Below are 20,161 nucleotides of genomic sequence, written 5' to 3' on the forward strand. Positions count from 1 at the left end.
AAATGTCTAAATTAAATGCAATTAAATGTCATTTAATTATTCATTCGACGTATTTATTGAGAACCAACTATTTGCCAGGCCGGGTATACAGTGGTGAACAGAACAAAGTCCCTGCCCTCATGGAGTTTACATTCTAGTGTGTGTAGAGGGGTGAGGAGACATGCAATAAATAGATATATTCAGATAGTGATAAATGCTATGAAGAAAAATAAAGGGATAGAGAGTGGGAAGTTTTATTTTAAATGGCCTGATAAATCTCTCAGAAGCTGTTGTTTTAACAGAAATTGAATTCAGGAGAGAAAGCAGGTATTCCAGATATGACTGGAATAAGGGTGTTCCAGGCACAAGGAAGAGCAAATGCAAAGGCTCTGAACCAGGAACTTAATGATAGAGAGTATCCTGGTGGAGAAGAAATCAGCCCCTCCTTAATCAGAGAGCCCTACACTTAGAAAAAGTTAAGGTCTTCAGAAATTGACGGGTCCTAGTATGTGTCAATGGATAAACGCTGGGACCCCTTTCACATAACCTCTCTGAGGTTTGTTGCCCTAGGACTGCAGCATGTCCAGTCTTCCTCTCCCCTGCTGTTGATACGAGAAATGTCCAAACCCCTAGAGAATTTTTCTAAGAGTTTCTTTGAGCCAAATTGATGACACTGCCAGGAAGCAAGATCTTAAATGCTCTGGAGAATGACAGTTTGGTCGTTTCTTTTATACATTTGGAATTTAGGAGGGGATGTAAGGAAGATTACATGAAGGAGGGAGAAAGCAAGGCAAGCATTGGATTACAGGATAGTTAACAAGGTTATGTGTTCTCTTAAGGGTGTTAGCTTCCTCGGGGTCTGAAAAAGAGGCGTTTCAAGGGTGTGTGAACGTCGATGCACACAAACAGTGGACAGCGCAAAGGTCACCTTTTTACTAGGGAAGTTACAGGCCCGAGGCATGACTACCCACCATAACCTGCCCAGGTAGGAATTTATGATCAGATCTTCCTGTGAGGTTACTTTCAGTTAGATTTATTAGAGTGTCCCTTTTTCGTCCACATTGCTAAGTATCATGAGGTTCTGTTTTTCCATTTCCTGAGTCTCACGAGGCCCCTCTTCTCTGGGTGACGACAGGTACTTCACTTTGTGAAGAGGTACTCATCGTGTAAAAGGCCTGTCATTTCGTTGTGTGAAGGAATTGGACAGTGATTGTCCAGCTACTGGCTGGTGAGCCCTCCTTTCCCCCAATGCATATAAGTGACAAGATCTTATTTAAATTTTTGAGGCTGTAGTTAGTAATTTAGCTTGGTTGGCAGGGCCTGGAGCAAGCACTGAAGATCTGGAGAGGCAGGCTGAGTGTGTGTAGGGTCGGCGCTCTTTATTCCTGTTTTTGCATACTTCTCCTTCTCTCCCCTCTGCTGCTGAGCTGGGTCTCTGAACTATTTCAATTCAGAAAGGCTTTGTTTTTCCAGAAGGGATTATAAACTGAGCCTGAATGGTCTAACCAAGCCTCCTGTTATCACTTTCTACCTTTTTTTATAGATCTCAGTCAAACTGGGAATGTTGTTTGTCCTGAGGCAGTTTGACTTGTCAGCCCTTCTCAGTCCAAAGGCCAGGAAGAGAGCCACACTCCTGCTCATTTCATGTTAAACGTTATGGTCCTTGGTCTATAGTTTTTGTTTAAAACTGGAACTGGTATGTCAGGTTGACCTGAAATTAGTTTCTCCTTGATAGTTCTTGAAATCAAGATGTTACGATTTTGATCAAACGAAAAAATTGGAAACTTCTGTCCTAACTGGAATCATGGTATTTGTGGGAGGATGAGGCCCAAAAAGAGACAGAATTCTGAATTGCCTCTCAAGGTACCCAGAAGTCACTGGGAAAATGAGTCTTTAAGTGAAACTCAGCGTCTCCTCCTTTTTCTCCTATAGCTAAGACCAGCCGTGTATTCGGTGACCATTAGCTGCCAGATTTCTTTTCTGAGGACAGTCTGATCTTAGCATCCTTTCATCTTCTATTGTTCCTCCCCATCTCTATAAGATACATTTCGCCCTGCCTCTATCTATCTGTCTGTCCTCCTTGATTATCTTTTCCATCTGTCCAAGTCTAACTTGTTCTCAAGGGCTCAGCTTAAACTGTCTTCCCTGTGAAGAGGCAGAATTCATAGTCAGATGTCTATTCTGAAAGGCAGGCACTGTGTAGAGCTGGAGGGGTTCAGAGATGCACCACAAATGAAGGACAGAACCTGACATCAGGGAGCTCACAGTCTAGTAAGGTAGATAGATACTGAGAGAATTAGGGGACACTGTGGTAAGTCCAACAGTGGGATTGTGTGAAAGCCCCAGAGGAGGCCCAGCACAGGGAGCTGCTGTGTGTGTGGGATAGAAAGGCTCTCGGGGAGATGACATCTGCGCCAGTGTCCATCTCTGAGAAAGGGCCTCCTCCTCCATGAGCTCTCCCTGCTTTGAATTCCCACAGCACTTAGGCCTGGCTCCTCTATGGACGCTCCCTTTCCCTGCCTCGCACAGCTGGCATACCTGTCTCCAGCTACACCAAGATGGAGATTTTGCCTTCACGTGCTCTGTGGGCACAGGCCCTGATACCTAATATGAGCTCAATGTATATTTGTTAAAAGAATAGAATAAATGAATCCCAGAGACAGGTTTCTCTCTCCCCACTTTATCTGGAGTTTCCCTGAGCTAGCCTGAGGGATAAATTCCTTCCTAAGTGATCAAAAAGAATCTCCAAGTCAGTGGAGTATCCCCCACTTCTTGTCCTTTGCTCTTTTGCTCCCTGGCTGTCCCGTGTCCCTTGCTGTCAGATGTGACCCACCAAGGCTTTCCTTCCAGGAACTCCAGGCTCCAAAATTGCTCCCTGAATAAACTACCGTTATTGATTCAGCTATGGTCTACAGTGGAATACTGTGCAGCTCTGGGAATGCTGGGAGGCTGTCCACATAGGCCTTTTTATGTAAGCTGAATTTTGGAACCATGTGAATGTTTACCTATGTAAGAAAAAAAAGAAAAAGGAGAGAAAACCTAAATCTCACAATGAAGATGGTGAAAATTCACCCAAGAGTTTGATAGGTAATTCAGTTTTCAATTTGAGCTTCAATAAATTATTTGTTGAACAACCACATGAATACTTCCCCATAGCATCTTTGGATCTTCATTTTAGTCCTTTGCTCTCTTTTCTTTCCGTAGAGAAGGAGCTCTTGACACCCAGGCAGGGCCAGACTGGAGACTGGAAAGGTAAGGGGACAGGGAACTTGCAGTCCTTTCTCCCAGACTTGTCTGTTTTACGGATATCCCACCAAGTGCAGGTTCTTTGATTCAAAATCCTTTTGCTTTGATGGTCTCTAGCCCCAGCTTCCTTTGGGGAAGAATGTAGCTGGTTGTATTTTAGTTGGGAAACTGACTCAGACTTATGTTCATGGTCAGTTGGCCTTGAAATTGGGAGAACCCAGATTTTCAGGAGATTCCCAAACCATATTTCCACCCTAGACCTCCTTCCTGGGTCCAGATTCTTATATTTAACTCCCTTCTAGATACTTCCATCAGGATGTCTCTCAGGCACCTCAATGTGTTAAAAAAAAAAAAATAGCCTCCTCCTCCTCCACCCAAACCTGGTGCTGTCAGCTTGCCAACCTCACTGAAGAGCATCACCGCACACCCAGTCATCTGAACAGAAATCTGGGTTTCATCCTTAATTATTCCCTCTCCCTTAATGACCTTCCCCTGCTCCAGAGCAGGGAGCCCCCCGCGCTAAGCCTTCTTGCCAGTAGGTGGCATCTGAAGCCTGAAAGCTGAACTGTCTCTGCTCCCTCGTTTTTTGAGCAGTTCGGAGAGGATGGGGACGGGGGAGAGGGAGGGGAAGACAGGGGACACCGGGCTCTGGGCTCCCATGCTCCTCTTCCCTGTCTGGTAGCAGTAGTTGCCTGAATTTCTCCTTTGTCTTAGACCCCAATTTAGTTCAAAGGGCATATGCTCCAACCAGAGCTAAAACTAGGTGGGGCACTAAAAGCTGTGCAAGTGATTTTTGAAGAGCGTGCATGTTCTAAGCGCATTTCCCTTAGTAACTCTCTCTCTATCCTTCCAGCTTGTTCTGTGGCGGATGCTAAGTTCAAGGTCAAAGAAGGTCAGCAGCCTGGGTGCCCTCTGAGTTTCTTTCCCTCCCCAGAGACTTAAGGGCTAGAACTGGAATTTTTGTTTTTTTAAAAAGTAGAGAACAACAACAAAAGTAGAGAATGGCGGTGGGTTTGTGGGGGGAATTGAGGTACTGCTGGTATCACTTTAATAGTGTCCGACAGGTATTTTTAAATTAGCTTTTGGTGGTGGGCTGTTTCTTTGATCGTGTCACTGCTTTGGGTCTGAACTTTGTGGGTGACAATCTCACAAAAATTACATCGAATTACACCAGTGTTGTTATGGGTGGGCCAGTGATCCCTGGAGGCAAAGGAGGGGTACCAGTCTTGTGTGGAAGAGGATCAAGGAGGGCTTCTTAAGGAGGGGGCAGTTTGAGGGGTCTTGGAGGATGAGGGGAAGGTTATTCTCTCTAGGTAGAAGCAACAATTTGAATAAAGAGAGAAGCACAAATCAGCCTTTTGTATTCCCAGTGCGTCTAGCCTACCCCCAGACTCTGCGACTAAAAGCCTCTTGGCCTGTATTCATAATGCCACCTTGCTCAAGGACTTCCTTGGGCGACCTTGGCCTCCTCTGGTTGACTGAGCTTGAGGCTCTCACCTGCACATTTCCCCTATTGTGCCAACGTGTGGCCAGCTGTCTTCTTGAGCACCTGGCCCTCTGCTTCCTCAGGCACTCCTAGGAGCTAGTGGAGTTCAGCTGGAATTCCATGTACGTGTGAGAGGTGCCACTGACCCTGGGTTTCAAGGTGTTGCTAGGTTCTTGCTTTCAGCATCAGTGAACCCGGGCCAATCAGCAGATCTCTTCTTGTAGGAGAATGAATGTCCTATGAAGTCTGTGAAGTGAACTTAACAGCTCACATTTTGCTGGTGCCTCAGCCCTGGGGCAATGGGCAAAGCAAAGGCTATACCTTGGTATGGGGAATACACACCCCGAGAAGGGAGAGAGACAGATGTGGTGGGTGAGCGGCAAACTCCCTTGAGAGGTGATCTAATCTGTTCCCAGAAAGGGTGTCAGAGGTGAGGTCGTTACGGTGTTCTGGAGAGAATGCTGGGGCTGGCACAATCCTCGAGGAGCCACGGTGCAGACCCAGGCCTCTGCTCCTCTGCCTGGCAAGAACCGTCCACTTCCAGGCCCTGCAGGAAGCGCTGGGTGTTGGCTGTGGTTCTATTACATCAGAATCCAGACACTGTCATGCCAGGAGGCATTACCTGGAGGTTCTGGAGGCTGCAGGAATTCCACAGGAAAGCTGACGGAGAGGCTTTCAGACCTGGAAGAAACCTTAGATCCCATTGAGCTCAACCCTATCTGTTATTTTACAGTTGAGGAAACAGATGGGAAATTCCTTGGTTACTCAAGGCCACACCGAGGGACAGCTGAGTCCATAGAAAACACTGGTTGCTGTAGCTCTTAAAACTTAGGACCACCATACCAGGTGACGTCTCGTGTGCTCTACCGCCCGTCTTAGTTCCTTATTGTTGGGGATGAGTAATCAAGGGCTATGTGCGTTGGCCCAGGATGAAATGCTGTCCAAACTATGCTGGGACAATGCCCCCACTAACCTCCAAATGTCCTCACTTCTTGTTTGGGCCCAAAGTTGCCTTTCAACAGGAAGAACCAGACTCTGGTAGAAAGAAAACTGGTATGCTGCTACCGTGTTTCCCTGAAAATAAGACCGGGTCTTATATTAAGTTTTGTTCCAAAAGGCACATTAGGGCTTATGTTCAGGGAATGTCCTCCTGAAAAATCATGGTAGGGCTTGTTTTCCCGTGAGGTCTTATTTTCGGGGAAACACAGTAGCAGGATCTCAAACCCGGGGGAGAAATGCAAAGCGCCCCAGAGGATTCTAAAATAAAGGAGACAAAAACCTTTGGGGGGGGGGTTTCTTGCAAACCGTTATAATTAAAGTGGTATTTTACACATGTTTACGACAGAGGGCAGACAGGCGTTGAGGCAGGCCTCAGCGTCACAGGCATACTCCTGGAGGGGAATGGCACCTGCAGGGAATGTGAGCTCAGTCACCGCTGCTCCTTCAGCAGAGGCGCAGTGGGGTCACAGGGAGCGGAGCGAGCTGCTTAGCAGCGGCTGTAAATCCCACGCCTCGCTCCATCCCCACTGTGCGCGTCACCTTCCCGGAGCAGGCCGCAGAGCCACCGTGGGGACTGGCCCAGGCTTCCTGCCAGCTCGGGGTGGCTCAGGCCCCCTCCTTATCATTCATCACAGACTTCCTTTGGCCTGCCAGAGGTTTTCCCCACTTACGGCTTAAAAGCAGCAGCAGGAGAAAAAGCAAGAAATGTTCTCGTTCATTTAAATCCACAGCAAAACTGCCTCGAGAACTGGGCGTCTCCCGGGCTGGCATCTGTGAATGTCCCTGCGTTCTTCATCCGTACGGCGCTGGGATGGGTAGTGCTGTTGAAGGTGCCAAAAGTCTGAGTTTTGAGGACTTCATCATGTTTTTGAGAACCTATGGGGATAGTCACTGGGCAGAATCAGAGCCTAGCGGAACACTGGGACGGGGAAGGTGGACAGGGGCAGCTGGTTGGATCCTGAGAGCATTCCCAAAAGGAAGGGAGCAGTATTTCCAGAAGGAGCAGCAGGAAGGGCTGTGCCCAGGCTCTGCTCAAGGGGCCAGGGTGCTTGGGGTGGAAGAGGTGGCCCCTCTTGACGCCTGTGTTACTGTTTGGGCAAAGCGAAGTCCCAGGCAGTTTCCTGCGCACATTTCCACATGGCCTGCATGAGGCGGGTGAAGCCCATGTCTTTGGGCTTCTCCAGGCCTCTCATCAGCCGCTGCTTCATGATGGAAACAAATTCCTTATTACTCAGCTCCCCGTTGCCTAGAGGAAGAGGCAAACACAACAGGGATAAGTGGAGGCCTTGGAACAAAGACAGAAAATTCCATCGTTCACACAGTGTGGGTTCCAAAGCCCAATGCTCTCGCAGCCAAATTCAATTCTCTCAGCTTAAAATAAAGTGGTTTGCTCCTTAATGTTTCCGACTGCATGCAACTCAGTGACAATTCAGTGTAGTGCGACGAATTTGAATGAGAATATATGTCAGGTCCTGTGTTAGGTGTTGTGAATAAAGCGATTAAGACTTTGTCGCTTGAAATACTCCCAGGTTATGGGAGAGGCAACAGTGTGGTTAGTGCCATAATGGGGTGAACAAAGAATGCTGTGGGGGCCCTGGGGAAGAATACCTAACCCAGGCTGGGGTGGTGCAAGTACAGACCAGTAAAGGCTTTCTGGAGGTGACTCTTGAGTTGGATCCCAAAGGATGAACAGGAATTGGCCAAGTAAAGGGGAGTGAGATGGGGGAGGCATTTCAAGGAATGGCAGCACTGTGAGCCAGCACACAGGCAGAGAGTAGCACAACTGATGGAGAACCCCAGTAGTCAGGTACATTCCCCACAAAGGTGGGGGCGTGGCAAGGACACTAGAGGCAGGCAGGAGATAGGTCCCCAAGGATCTTGTCTTTTTGTTAAAGGCTTTGCACTCTATCGTCTAGGCATGGAGCACCAGGGACGGCCTGGAAGTAGGGGAGTGAGATGTAGTTAGTTTCCATTTTGGATAGATTTCTCTGGTTGGATGTATGGGGATGGGCCTGGCGAGTGGCACGGCTGGAGTATGGGAGCCAGTTAGGAGACCTCTGCAATAGTCCAGGTGAGAAGTGATGAGCGCTTTTCATGGTGGAAACCTAAATCACAATCTGGTTTTGTTAGCCCATTTTCTTATGGCTTCTCTTTCCACCTGCTTCAGTGGCAGACTCTCAGGTCCGGAAGAGAACTTGGAGAGCATCTGGTTTAACCAAAGGTCACCTCTCAAATCACATTGAACAGTAACCACCTCATGGTAGAAAATGGTTACCTTTGACTAGGTGCCCGGGAATAAATGTCTACTGATTAAAAGAATGGCAGCTATTACCGGTCGTGATAAGGCAACATGAAACCAGCAAACAGACCTCTCTACTAATGATGGGTCTGGGAAGAGAGTGGAAAGAGGGAATAAATGGTTTCCTTTTGTAGAGTGTATCTGAAAACCTAAACTGGCCCATGTTTTCTGGCTGAAGAGAGCAGCCTCAGAGATACCTCAAAGCAAGATTAAACAAGCAAACAAACACAGGTAAAACTAGTCTATGGCACTAGAAGTCAGGCATGTGGCTCCCCTTGGGAGTGGAGGTGACTAGAAGGCAGCCTGGAAGGGTGACGAGGGGTCCTCTGTGGTCCAGGTAATGTGATGTTTCTGGATAATGGTAGTTACACAGGTATGTTCGGTTTTTAAAAATTTGTTAAGCTGTACACTTACGATATTTGCACTTTTCTGCGTATTATACCTCAATATAAAAAGTTTAAAAGTAGGTTGGGGCTCTTTGCCTGCTACCGGCGCAGCTCATTGGCGGAGGCTTGGGTGCATTGGGGATTCAGCTCCACCCGGAACCCACCGGCAGGGCCGAGGGAGGCATCACTGCTGGAGGTGTAACGGACGTGAATACTGCTGGACAAGATGCTGAAGACCGCCCTCATCCAGCAGGGCCTGGCACGTGGAACTCACAAAGCTGCCAAAGCCTCAGACAAGCGCCAAGCCCATCTTCGTGTGCGCGCATCCAACTGCGATGAACCCATGTCCATTAGGTTGGTGGAGGCCCTGTGTGCTGCACACCAATCACCTTAACTAAGGTTGATGACAACGAGTGAGCGGAAGGGGCGGGCCTCTGTAAAACCGACGGGGAGGGAAACCCCGTCAAGTGGTTGGGCGCACTTGTGTGGTGGTTGGGGCTACGGCAGAGTCTCAGGCCACGGGTGCCATCGAGGAGTCCTTCAAACGTAATACATGAACTCTAAACATGGCTTTTATTAAAAAAAAAAAAAATCCTGTCTGGGCTGAAAAGTAATCAGTAATATGGCTAATTAATGTAAAATGTAAAAGAACAAAAATGTCTAAACAAGATTCTTAGTATTTTGTATAAAAAACGAAGCTTAAAATGAAAAAAATCTGAGGTCATTCACTCCAACTACATGGGGTTTGCTTCCTGCTTCCCTAAGGCCAGGGCTGACCAGTCTGACTGGCTTCTGTTACCTCTGAACTGGGTATATGACTGAGTGTCACTTGTGTGCATATGTGACCTGTGAACAAGTCTGTCTGAAACTCGGAATTCTCTGACATTTTGACCTAAGACCCTGCACTGATGTAAATAACAAAGGCTCTTAAATTTAATATCTACTTCCTTTTTGCTGTAGATTAAGAAAATAAGCCCCAGAGATGGTAAATGATTTTCTAAGGTGATTCAAGGAGATATTGACACAGCCTGCTTCTGAAAGGCTGGAAGATCAAACATCATTTCCCAGGAGAAGCGGGAACTGTGAGGCTGGTTGCCTTTACGCCCACATTCACTTCACAGACCAGCTCAGGGTATTGGCTTCAAAAATTATAAAAATAAATGTTTTTTGGAAAAAACTGAAAGCACCTAAAAGCGATTAGAGGAAAATCAAAATGTGGGGGCCGTTAATCTCTACAACAGTGCTGTTCATTAGAATTAGCTTTGCTGGGGAAAATGTTTTTATTTGTGCTGTTCAGTACATAGCCACTGGCCACGTGTGGTAACGGGGCACTGGAAATGTGGCCGGGGAGACTGAGGATCTGAGCTTTAAAGTATATTTAATTTTAATTCATTTAAATTTAAATAGCCACGTGTAACTAGTGGTGTCATACTGGACAGGGCGGCCTAGAGAATAAGCCACTGCCACCTGAGGGTGAGGCCATCTCCTTGTCCGAGCCCTGGGACTTCCCTTCACTCACACCTCGGTTGTGGGTGCAGGTGGCAGATTTAAACAACTCAAGCTCAAGTTAATAACTAAAATAAGTTAATGAACACCTCTTATATGCAAAGTACTAGCCGAGGTCCTATGCGGGGAGGGAGGGTGTCCAAAGATGAACAGGACTTGTATAATAACTCCCCTTAAAAAGCTCACCATTGAATAGAGAAGTTGGGTCCTGTACACAGAGATACAGTGTACCATGTAGTGATGCAGACAAAGTGAACCAAGCTAAGGAAGGAAAGAACCAGAGTGGTTCATTATGCTGTGGACAAAATGGAAGGTTTCACAGAAGCAGAAGCTTTTCAGATGCTTCTAGAATCCCACTAGCCTTGCTTCCTGAAGGAAGATGAACGCTGGCTGTAAGACCAGCAATGGAGGTGATACATACAGAGGGGGCAGCACAGCTTGGACGCACACCTGGCTTTGCCATCGGCTACTACTTTTGTGATCCTGGGAAAATGACTTAACCTCTGTGAGTCTCAGATTCCTTATCTGTACAATGTGGTTGATAATTCCCATGTCAGAGAATTAAAAGAGCAGCTTAGCCCAGTGCCTGGCTCACAGGAAGCACTGAAAACGGGAGCCTCCATTGTGAATATTAGTATTATGTCAGCCAGCGTAGCTGAGAACGCCAGAGAGGAGTGAGGATCTCTTCAGTGGGCCAACTCGAGGGCACTCAGGCAACAGACTTCTGCGAGCTGCAGTATTAAGATGGGGTGTGCAGGACTGAAACATGCCTCGGGAGGTGGAGAGAGCTGTACCAATCTTCATTGAAATACTCAAGTGCTCCTAATCTACTAAGCAGCGAACTCGCTCCAATAGTTTTGTTTCCATTTCTTTCAAGCTTTTCTATTTGAGTTTATTCTTTATTTCACTTTAAAAACACTACTTTAGTTGAATTGTTTCCATTTTTAAGATCCTTGGGGTCACATTTTAATTAAGGCCTACAGGTAAATTTGAATTACAACAAGAAATGGAAAACACAAACCAGGACCAGGGGTTCTATTTCTCAATGTCATGATGCTGAGGGCTGAGCTATAGATGTGGGAAAGGGGTAAGCTGAAGAGGTGTAGGCTGGTGCATTGGAGCTGTCTGGAAGGCTCCATTATAAACAAGGGCAGGAGGCTCTGTGCCCGCCTGACCCCCGGGGGCCCACTCACCATCACAGTCAAAGAGTGCAAACACCACGTCACACACATGGTCTGAGAGTTCCACTTTAGCCACTGTCCTGGCCACCTGCTGCATGGTCGCTGAAAGAAAGAAAGCAGCTCAATTTGCACAGCACAGGGACTTTCATTTTGCTTTCTCTGAATGGGGGGATAAAACTACTCGTCATAACAAAGAGCTTTCAACTGTGTTTAAGTCATATTTTTAAAAAATGATAGTTTTTAGTCTATAACCCCCCTCCTTTTCACCTCAGGTTCTATTCTACTGCTGCTATACTTTAGTAGGTAGGTGTATATAGTTAAGTAAGAATGCCTGATAGTAAGTTTATGGAGACAGAAGGTAGATTGGACGTTACCAGGACTTTGGGGGAGGGAGGAATGTGGAGTGAGTGGTAGTGGGTAAAGACTTCTGTTTGGGGTGATGGAAAAGTTTTGGAGATAGTGGTGATGGCTGTACAATATTGCGAATGTAATTAATGCCACTGACTTGTACACTTAAAAATGGTTTAAATGGCATCTTTTATGGTATATATTTTACCACAATAAAATTTTAAAAAGTGAAAATCCACATAGTATTTAAGGATGGGATTCTAACAGTCTAGGAGCATGCAGTGGTGGTTTTTCTAATAAATTATTACCAGAAGAATACCTTGAAAAAAATATAGAATGCCTAATATTACTATAGTCCCCGTGTTGGCATTTCTCTCCCACTGGAAAGACCATGATAACAAAAAGTCAAGGAGGGGCGGCCGAATGGCTCAGTTGGTTAGAGCGCAAGCTCTTAACAACAGGGTTGCGGGTTTGATTCCCACATGGGCCAGTGAGCTGTGCCCTCCACAACTAGATTGAAGAACAACAACTTGACTTGGAACTGATGGGCCCTGGAAGAACACACTGTTCCCCAATAGAAAAAAAAAAGTCAAGGATGTAACCAGGCAGCAAAAGGCACGGGAATTGGGGAATAAGGAGGCTGATCTCGGCGCTTTAAGGCTGCACCCTTCAGGTACTGATTGACAGCGTCTTGCCTCTCCTCCCAGCAAGTTTTCCACCAGCCACTTGCCCTTTCTAACCGTGCCTCTTGGGATAAGCAGTCGCCCCCATCTCACTAGTTCAGTATACAGCCTTTTTTGTTTGCCTTTTCCCAGACCTCAGTAGAAAATCTCTCTTGCCATTTTCTCTTACTCTGACATTTATTGTTGAACACTAGCAATCATGTGAGATTGGTTCTCATGAAAAACAAACCAGGAAGGACTAGGCAATTTTCACTGCCTTTTCTCTTGATTTATTCAGATCTAGCTACATTTATAAATTCTATATGTAATTATAAATTATGTTACTGTTTATAAATACAGTCTTAAGTGAGTAAAACTCAGAGGAAAGAAAAGGATTAATTTCTACATATCCAGAAGCAATGTGAACTTACAGAGTCAGTGTGCCTTCTCTGCTTATTTTATTCTACAGCTTCAGTTTTTTTCTTGTCATGTGTTTCTGCATTCGACCTTTCACTTCACCTCTATCAGCTCCATATATTCATTCCCCCTAGGTCGGCAGATACACATACCAGAGCAATGCAGAGGCGCAAGGTGAGGCAGTAGGAAAACTGAAGTCTCTCGTCCCGGCTCTACCACCCACATTCTGTGTGAACCCGATGGGGTCGCTGGATCTCTTTAGGTTTACTTTTCTCATATTCAAATAAGGGGATGTCACAAGATAACTGCGGCGGTGGCTTAACAGTGCAGAAAACCGTTTATTGGTGTTTTCTAGAATCTGAAGGGGGGGTGGGGATCTTGTCTGGCAAAGGGCAGAGGAAAGGTGATATTGGCCACAAGCTAGTGTTCAGAGCCTCTGGCTGGAGGGGGACTAGGTTGCTCAGAAGGGTGGGAAGAGCCAGTTTCCTTTTCCTGCAGCTTTGGTGGTGGTTCATACCGCAGTTTCCCTCAGGATGTGAGTGAGGGTGAAGGAGGAATCCATGTCCCTCGGAACTAGGAGACTTAAGCAGAAGATACTATTGTGACGGATGTTCCTGAGGTGTGGTTAACTGCTGAAGGGGGAGCTGGGGAATCTACACAACGGTAGAAGTTCTAGAATTCAGAAACTTAGCCTCAGAGGTCTAGACACTCCATTTTTCTCAGCTGGCCCAGGAAGAACTGATTCCTGGTAACTAAATGGCAGGGGAGGAACAGAAATCAGAAGGCCAGTTTACAGTGAGAATAGTAACTGTTTAGAGAACTAAAATGAAAACAGCTGGCTGTTATACTTCTCAGTTGGAAAATATACTAAGGAAACTCAATTCACCTCAGAAGATTGCTCAGTGAGAAAAGCAGAATCAGATCAGAGGAAACTGAATGCTGTCCAACTGTGATCGCCTACTGAATTACCCTTTGCGGCCACAGAAGTATGTCCTGAGAAGTGGATCAAAACCTGTTCTATATCAGATAAACAGGAACGCTGTTTTGTTAACCATTCCTTTTTCTGCATTGCACATCAACCCCACACTTCTGTCGTAACTGAAAACTGTCCTCTTTTTCTCTTTCCCAGTTCTTCTCTTCTCTGCGGGCAAAGTGCCTCTTGCTAATTCCTCTTGATATTCCACGTGCCCATGCTTCTCCCTACGAAGGTGGGCCCTTTCTTCTAAATAAACCATTAACTAAAATAGTATCCAAGGATGTCAGTGAGGGCTCTTGAGAATTTTTAGTGACCAGCTCATAAAAGTGGTGCTAAGTGGCTGTAGAATAGGAACTTCTGGAGGCCACGAGCAGGACCGCCTCATTACAAATGCCATCTCTTGACAGTTACAAATTATGTTCTGCCTCACATGGAGGGCTCTGATGCCATGTGCACTGTAGGAGGAAGAACCAGGGCTGCTAAGTCATTGTCGCTCCAACCAAGGGGATATTACCAGCCAGCAAACAGCCTGGGGGGATGCCCTCTCTCAGTCCAAGAACTTCAGGCCCCCAGAGTATGAATCAGAGCAAAAGAGGAAACACACATTTAACTAGATGGTGTGCTGTCAAGCTGGGAGTGCTTGGGACAAGTGGGATGACAGCAGGTCACAAGCCAAGTGCCTGACAGCTGGTCCTGAGAGTTGGCTCAATCATATTTGCTTCCACATCCCTGAATCAATCACAAAGTCTTAATTAAAACACAGCAAACAGAACAACTGCCCGCCCCCCTGCCCCGATATTGACTTTCCCCATGCAGACCAGTTATTGGTACTGGAATCTGGGTCTCCCCTCTTTGATGACGCTAATTGATTGACGGCTACACTTCTAGTTTCCAATCTGAAAGATGTCCACATAGAGCATGAAGTTACTCTGGAGAAGACCTACGTTTCTGAGGCCTATGTATTCCTTTTGTACAAATCTGGTCCAGTTGCCTGAACAATAGATGGACATGAGATTGGGTAATTTCTACAAGATTGGGATAGGGAAGTATTTGTAGAAGTGGGCTCAATTGGCACTCAACAATGTACCATCTGGCTTTTTGCAAAGTCCAGGCAGAATCTGAGTTGTGCCAGGTTCCCAATTTACTCTCTGGCATGGTCCATGACTGGACAATTCAACAGCCGAAAGAAACATGTGCCAGGTTTGTTGGACTATAATGTCAGAAAGTACATTACATAAAACTATGTACCACGAGAGTCACCCAGAATAAAGGAGACTTCTACAGTCATAAGAGCCCAAATATCCAATAGAATCAGAGAATCTCAGAACTGGAAGAGGAAATATGAAATCCAGAGACGTTAAATAACTTGCCCAGGGTCACAAAGCTAGCTGGTAGCAGCTGGGTCTACACTCTAGGTCTCCTGACCTCCAGCCCAGTGATCTTTTCCCTCTACACACTGGGTCCACTTGATCCCATATGTGGACAATACTATTCCCCTCCAGGAATCTGTCGCCCTAAATAACAGAAAGAGCTCAGATGAAAGAAAAGCCAAACTGGGAGATACTCAGTGCCAGTGGGCAGGGGTGAGTACGTGAATGGCCGCGGGTTGTGAGCAGCCAGCATTACAATTTGACCACATACATACAGTGGAAGACACTAGCATTCCCTTGGAACTTACGGACAATTTCAGGGATGACTTAAAAGGTTTATTAAACTGTAACCCAATGAAAAGCATATGAAATAATGGTGGTCGTGGGAGCTTTTCCCCACAGCTGCCTCTGAGGCACAGATACAGCCACGGACAGCATGACCCAGTTAGGAGCTGCCTTTCTCTTCCTAATGCAAAGGTGTTTGGAAAGGTGATACGCCAACTTGGGCTGACAGGCTCTGGCTGTGTGGCCATGTGACTATTCCTGCCTTCCTGGACTGCTGTGGAGAGAATCAAAAGCTGGCTTGCGACTGCCAAGGTTAAATGAGGGGACACATTTCTGTTTCAGCCCTGGGAAGGCTTATGATGCAGATGTCTTAGTTTCCTAAGTCCATTCCTAGATGGCTTTGTAGGGACAGGGGGAAGGATTTTCCCTTAATGAGCCTTGTCCTTTCTTTTTTATCTTCTTCACAGATACTTTGGCTAATACAACACTTATATTTCATCCTGATTCAGGGTATGTGTGTGGGGATAGCATTTAGTAGAACTACAATTTAAGGAGCCAAGAGCAATGCAGTATACTACTAATAAAAAATAAATTTCTTTGCATGGTGTTTTGGAACCACTGGCAGGTTGACCCCCCTCTGTGCTAGGCTGCCCGCCTGTCAGAGGTGATGGTGGTCCTGGCTCCTAAATACTGGTATATGCCATGAACAAAACCTGCAGTCAGGTTTTCTGAAGCTCAGAGCATCATCCCAGATAACTGCTTCCATGGACCTATGTGATGAATCTGGTACAAACGGATTTATAGTAAGAGTCATTGCCATCATCCAGTATGGTATCTGGCTTCATCAAAAATCCTCACCACATTTTGTCAATAAAGGGCAAGCATTTCTACCAGCACCATTGGCAGTCAGTGATTTCAGCTGACTCACCCACGGGGCAATCACAGTTTAGTGGAGGAAATCATATGTACCATTAAGATTGAGAAATACATAGGAGAAATGTCAGATATATTAATAGACACATAGGAGGCACAGTGGAATAGTCTGTATTTGGTAGAAAGTACATTTGGGATCTGAATTCTAAAGGATTAAAGAGACAGACCGCTCCGGATCTGTGCACGTTTGGTAGTAGGTGACGGGGGTGCTGTGGAGGAATCAGCTTGAATAAAGAACTGAAAGCAGGAAGGGACGCTAATGCCTGACTCGAGAGCTAGAACAGCAGGTGCGGCGGGGGACAGCGCATCAGGATAGGTTTTACAGAGGGCCAGTCAAGTCTCCTTGCAAATAAATCTTTATAACCAAGCCTGGATTTATTTGGAGACCTAAATTTACCATACTAACTTGCTGTTCCCTCTTAGGCTCTTTAAAATTTCATTCTTTTTATTTTAAGAAGTTATTTTTCATTTGTTCATACATTCACCTGTTCCGAAATTCAGATGGTATGATGAGTTGAAGTCTCCCTCCCCACCTTATCCCCCAGTTGTCACCTAGTTGTCCAGAGGCAACCAACATTTCCAGTTTCCTCAGAAATATTATATGGATGTAGAATCGAATATTTATTTTTCATTTCTTCTCACAAAAATGGTGGTATGCTAAAATATAGTTTTGCTTTATTCATTTAACAAGGTATCTTAAAAATAATTCCATAGCAGTTCATAAACAGTTCCTGTTAACAGCTGCATAGTATTTCACTGACAGGATGTATCATTATTGAACCAATTCCTAATTTATCCTAACTTCAGTCTTGAGGAGGAAGTACCTTTTTGGCTCCCCTTAACAAAATTACTTCTGTTGTCCTCTGTAGTCAGCTTCAACAGAGTCTGAATCTCTGATAGCTAAAATGACAGCAACTGATATATTTAAATTCAGTTTGCTGAAATTATAAGAAAGTCTAAATACTTGTCACATTTAAATGTGTCTTATGAAAGCTTCAGAGGCTTCTAAGAGTAATGAACCTTGAAGTCCCCCAAGAAGCAACGCTTGCAATAAATACTAAATTGCTATGCTTTCCCAGTTGGTGTAATTCCTTTCTGATCCTTTTCTGTGTAGGATGTAATGTTGGCTGATTTTGTCCTTACTTATCTATTTATGTGGATGTTTTGACAGTTTATCCCACCCTCGCCCCCCTCTCTCTCCCACTGGTTATCACGAATCCCTAAAACACTTCTCTCTTCTTGGGGTGCTTATAAAATTTTACTAAATCACAAGATATCAAAGCAACATAGTTAAGTGAGAAGCAATCCTTACAATTGCTAAGAGACTTTAAATGGGGGAAAATAAACCAGGTTTCTGCAGAGAAAGTGCCTCATAAAGCAAACACTTCTTTCAGAATTTGAGCTTCCTTGTCTACGTCATGAATAATTTTACTTCAAAAAACGGATGATTTTGTCTTAAATGAATGGAATCCTGGCCAACACTCCTCTTTACATATAAATGTTTTTACAAAATGAAATGATGAACTGAAGTGCTGGGACTTGCCTCCCACGAACTTTAAAAGAATTTATAAAATAGGAGCTTTATTCCCCATAACCACCTCCCCACAAGGCTTTGTGACATTTCTGCCTCCTGTCTTCATGCTATGGCTGCCTGTGGGCTCTCCCATACATTCTTGCTGTGAATTTCCCCCTATTTCTGCCTTCACATGTGAGCACTGAGTCCCATATGTACTTTTCTAGGTCCTTCTAGCAGCAGGAGGTGCCATGTACCAAAGAGGACAGTGGTATGGAAGCCAGGGGTCTGAATCTCCGGTCTGGTTTGCATCACACTAGCTATGAATTGAGCAAGTCATTTCCTTCCTGTGTAAACGAAGAGGTTAACAACAATGAAGTAACGGTTTAAATAAAATGATTTCTAAGCTCTATTCCAGTCAAATTGTGTGACTGCCATGTTTTTGGATACCATGTCTTAAATCAGTTAAAATGTTTACATCTTCAGAAATCCTCAAAGAAAATCTAAAGGCGGGAATTTCTGGAATTATAGCTGGTGCGCTGGGCAGAATTCTGAGATGGTTGCCAACATTCCCACCCTCTGGTATAATCTCCTTGGGAGTGTGGGCAGGACCTGAGAATATGATGGGATACTACTCCTGTGATTTAGTTACTTTATATGGAAAAGGTAATGGGATAATCTCTCCCATGATTACGGTTATATAATATAAGACTCCATCTCAGCACACTAGAGTGATTCTCTTGCTGGCTTTGAAGAAGTGAGTTGTCATGTTGTGAGAGAGCCTGAGAAAGGACCACATGGCAAGGAACTGTGGCGGCCTGCTGAGAGTGATCCCTAGCTGACAGCCAGCAAGAAAAAGGGGACCTTAGTCCTATGACTGAAAAGAACTGAATTCTGCCAAAAACCCAGATGAGCTTGGAGGAGGACCTTAAACTCCGGATAATGTATCCCTTCTGACACCTTGATTTCAGCCTTGTTGAGACCCTGAGCAGAGAACCCAGCTATGCTGTGCCCAAACTCTGACTTGTAGGAACAGATAATAAACAGCTATTTAAAGCTGCTAAATTTGTAATAATTTGTTATGCGGCAAGAAAGCTAAGTGGGGAAGGTATTTATGGTTGCGAATGTCCTTTTGAGGTTCCTCAAACCTTACTTTATATATACCTGTGTTCATTTTAGGTACATTTTACAGAATTGTCACTCTTCTGCAACTACTAAACCAAGCTCCATTAATTAGATCTTATAGAGGCACTAGCCAAAGTGTAATTAAATTTTAAATTTCTGAAAAAGAAATTAAAACTGCCACCCTTCTTTTGGGAATTCAACAGCCTTGCTCTGATTTCAAATGTATCTGATAATTATAAGTTAGTTCATTTTCATATAGATTTGGCTATGACTTTAGGCTATAACACGTCCCTTAACACATTACTGCATTCCATAAAATACTGATGTAGTTATAGTCATAGAATTTCAAATCTGGAAGAATCCTTGGAGATATTTAATGTAACTCTAACCTGAGTGTCACAGAAGTTGTGACTTGCTCTTGGTGTCAAGAAAATTAATGACATAGGAAAGTGTCATAGTCCTATTATTTCCTCCCTCACCCTAGGCTTTTATTAGAGCATTTCACCATCCTTCCAGGATCTGATCATGTTTAGAATTAATTCACTCATTTATTCAACATTAACCAAACATCTACTGTATATACATAATTGTTCTAGGCTCAGAGTAGAATATATGTGGCAAACATGGTTCATATCCATGAGAGTTTATAGTCTAGTAGAAAATTCTCCCATGAATGCTGAGGATATTAGAGATAACAACAGGGGTTAGATATTCCTAGAAACAGAGAATAAATAATGATAACACCTTCTGAAAGCAATGATCCCAAGAATTTTTGTATGAATGATGAAACTTAGGAAAAGCTAAAAGCTCCAATCCTCATTAATAAGTACAAACAACTTATGACTTCTAAACTAATTTGAACCTCAAAAGTGACTGGAAAAAAGCAGTAGATATTACTTCCTAAGAGAACAAAAGTTTAGCCTCATCAGGTTCTAGGGTGAGCTTTTTATTTTTTTTAAATCACTTTTTACAAAGTTTCCATATTGGGATACATTATTTCCAGTCTGTTAGCTGTTTAATAAGACAGGCAGGTAAAGAATTGTCACAAGGCTAGTGAGTAGCAGGTACTTGAATTCAGGTTTGAATTTAAAACCAAAATTTATGCTTACAAATTTCTTGCATAAAGTTAATGTGCAATAAATGCTAGATGTTAGAACAGTATTTAAAAATGTAACAAATCCTTTTTTCCAGTCAAGATGGTGGAGTAGGTAAACGCTGTGCTTGCCTCCTCTCACCACCACATCAAAATTACAACTAAACTACAGAACAACCATCATTGAGAATCACCGGAAGTCTAGTTGAACTGAAGCCCTACAACTAAGGACATATAGAAGAAGCAACCTCGAGACTATTAGGAGGGGCAGAGACATGGAATGGGCTGGTCCCATTAAAAATCAGGAGGGATATCTCTGCTGCAGAGGTCCCCCTTGGAGGAATGAAAGATCCCTGC

The 20,161-nt window shown here is 44.6% G+C and overlaps 1 protein-coding gene across 5 annotated transcripts in view; it reads right to left on the reverse strand.

The window, feature by feature from the left end:
- Positions 1–6,004: 6,004 nt before the first annotated feature.
- MICU1 (mitochondrial calcium uptake 1) overlaps positions 6,005–20,161 on the reverse strand; it is a 187,018-nt gene continuing 172,861 nt past the window's right edge. For all 5 annotated transcript variants that reach the window (XM_033131106.1, XM_033131108.1, XM_033131107.1 and 2 more), the window contains 2 exons: positions 11,095–11,184; positions 6,005–6,956 (listed from right to left, as the gene is read on the reverse strand). In XM_033131106.1, coding sequence (XP_032986997.1) covers positions 6,796–6,956; positions 11,095–11,184 — 251 coding nt within the window. In that variant the 3' untranslated portion in view covers positions 6,005–6,795. The remainder of the gene's footprint in view (positions 6,957–11,094; positions 11,185–20,161) is intronic.

This window comes from Rhinolophus ferrumequinum, chromosome 16 (genome assembly GCF_004115265.2).
Source record: "Rhinolophus ferrumequinum isolate MPI-CBG mRhiFer1 chromosome 16, mRhiFer1_v1.p, whole genome shotgun sequence".
In the NCBI taxonomy this organism is placed as follows: Eukaryota; Metazoa; Chordata; class Mammalia; order Chiroptera; family Rhinolophidae; genus Rhinolophus; species Rhinolophus ferrumequinum.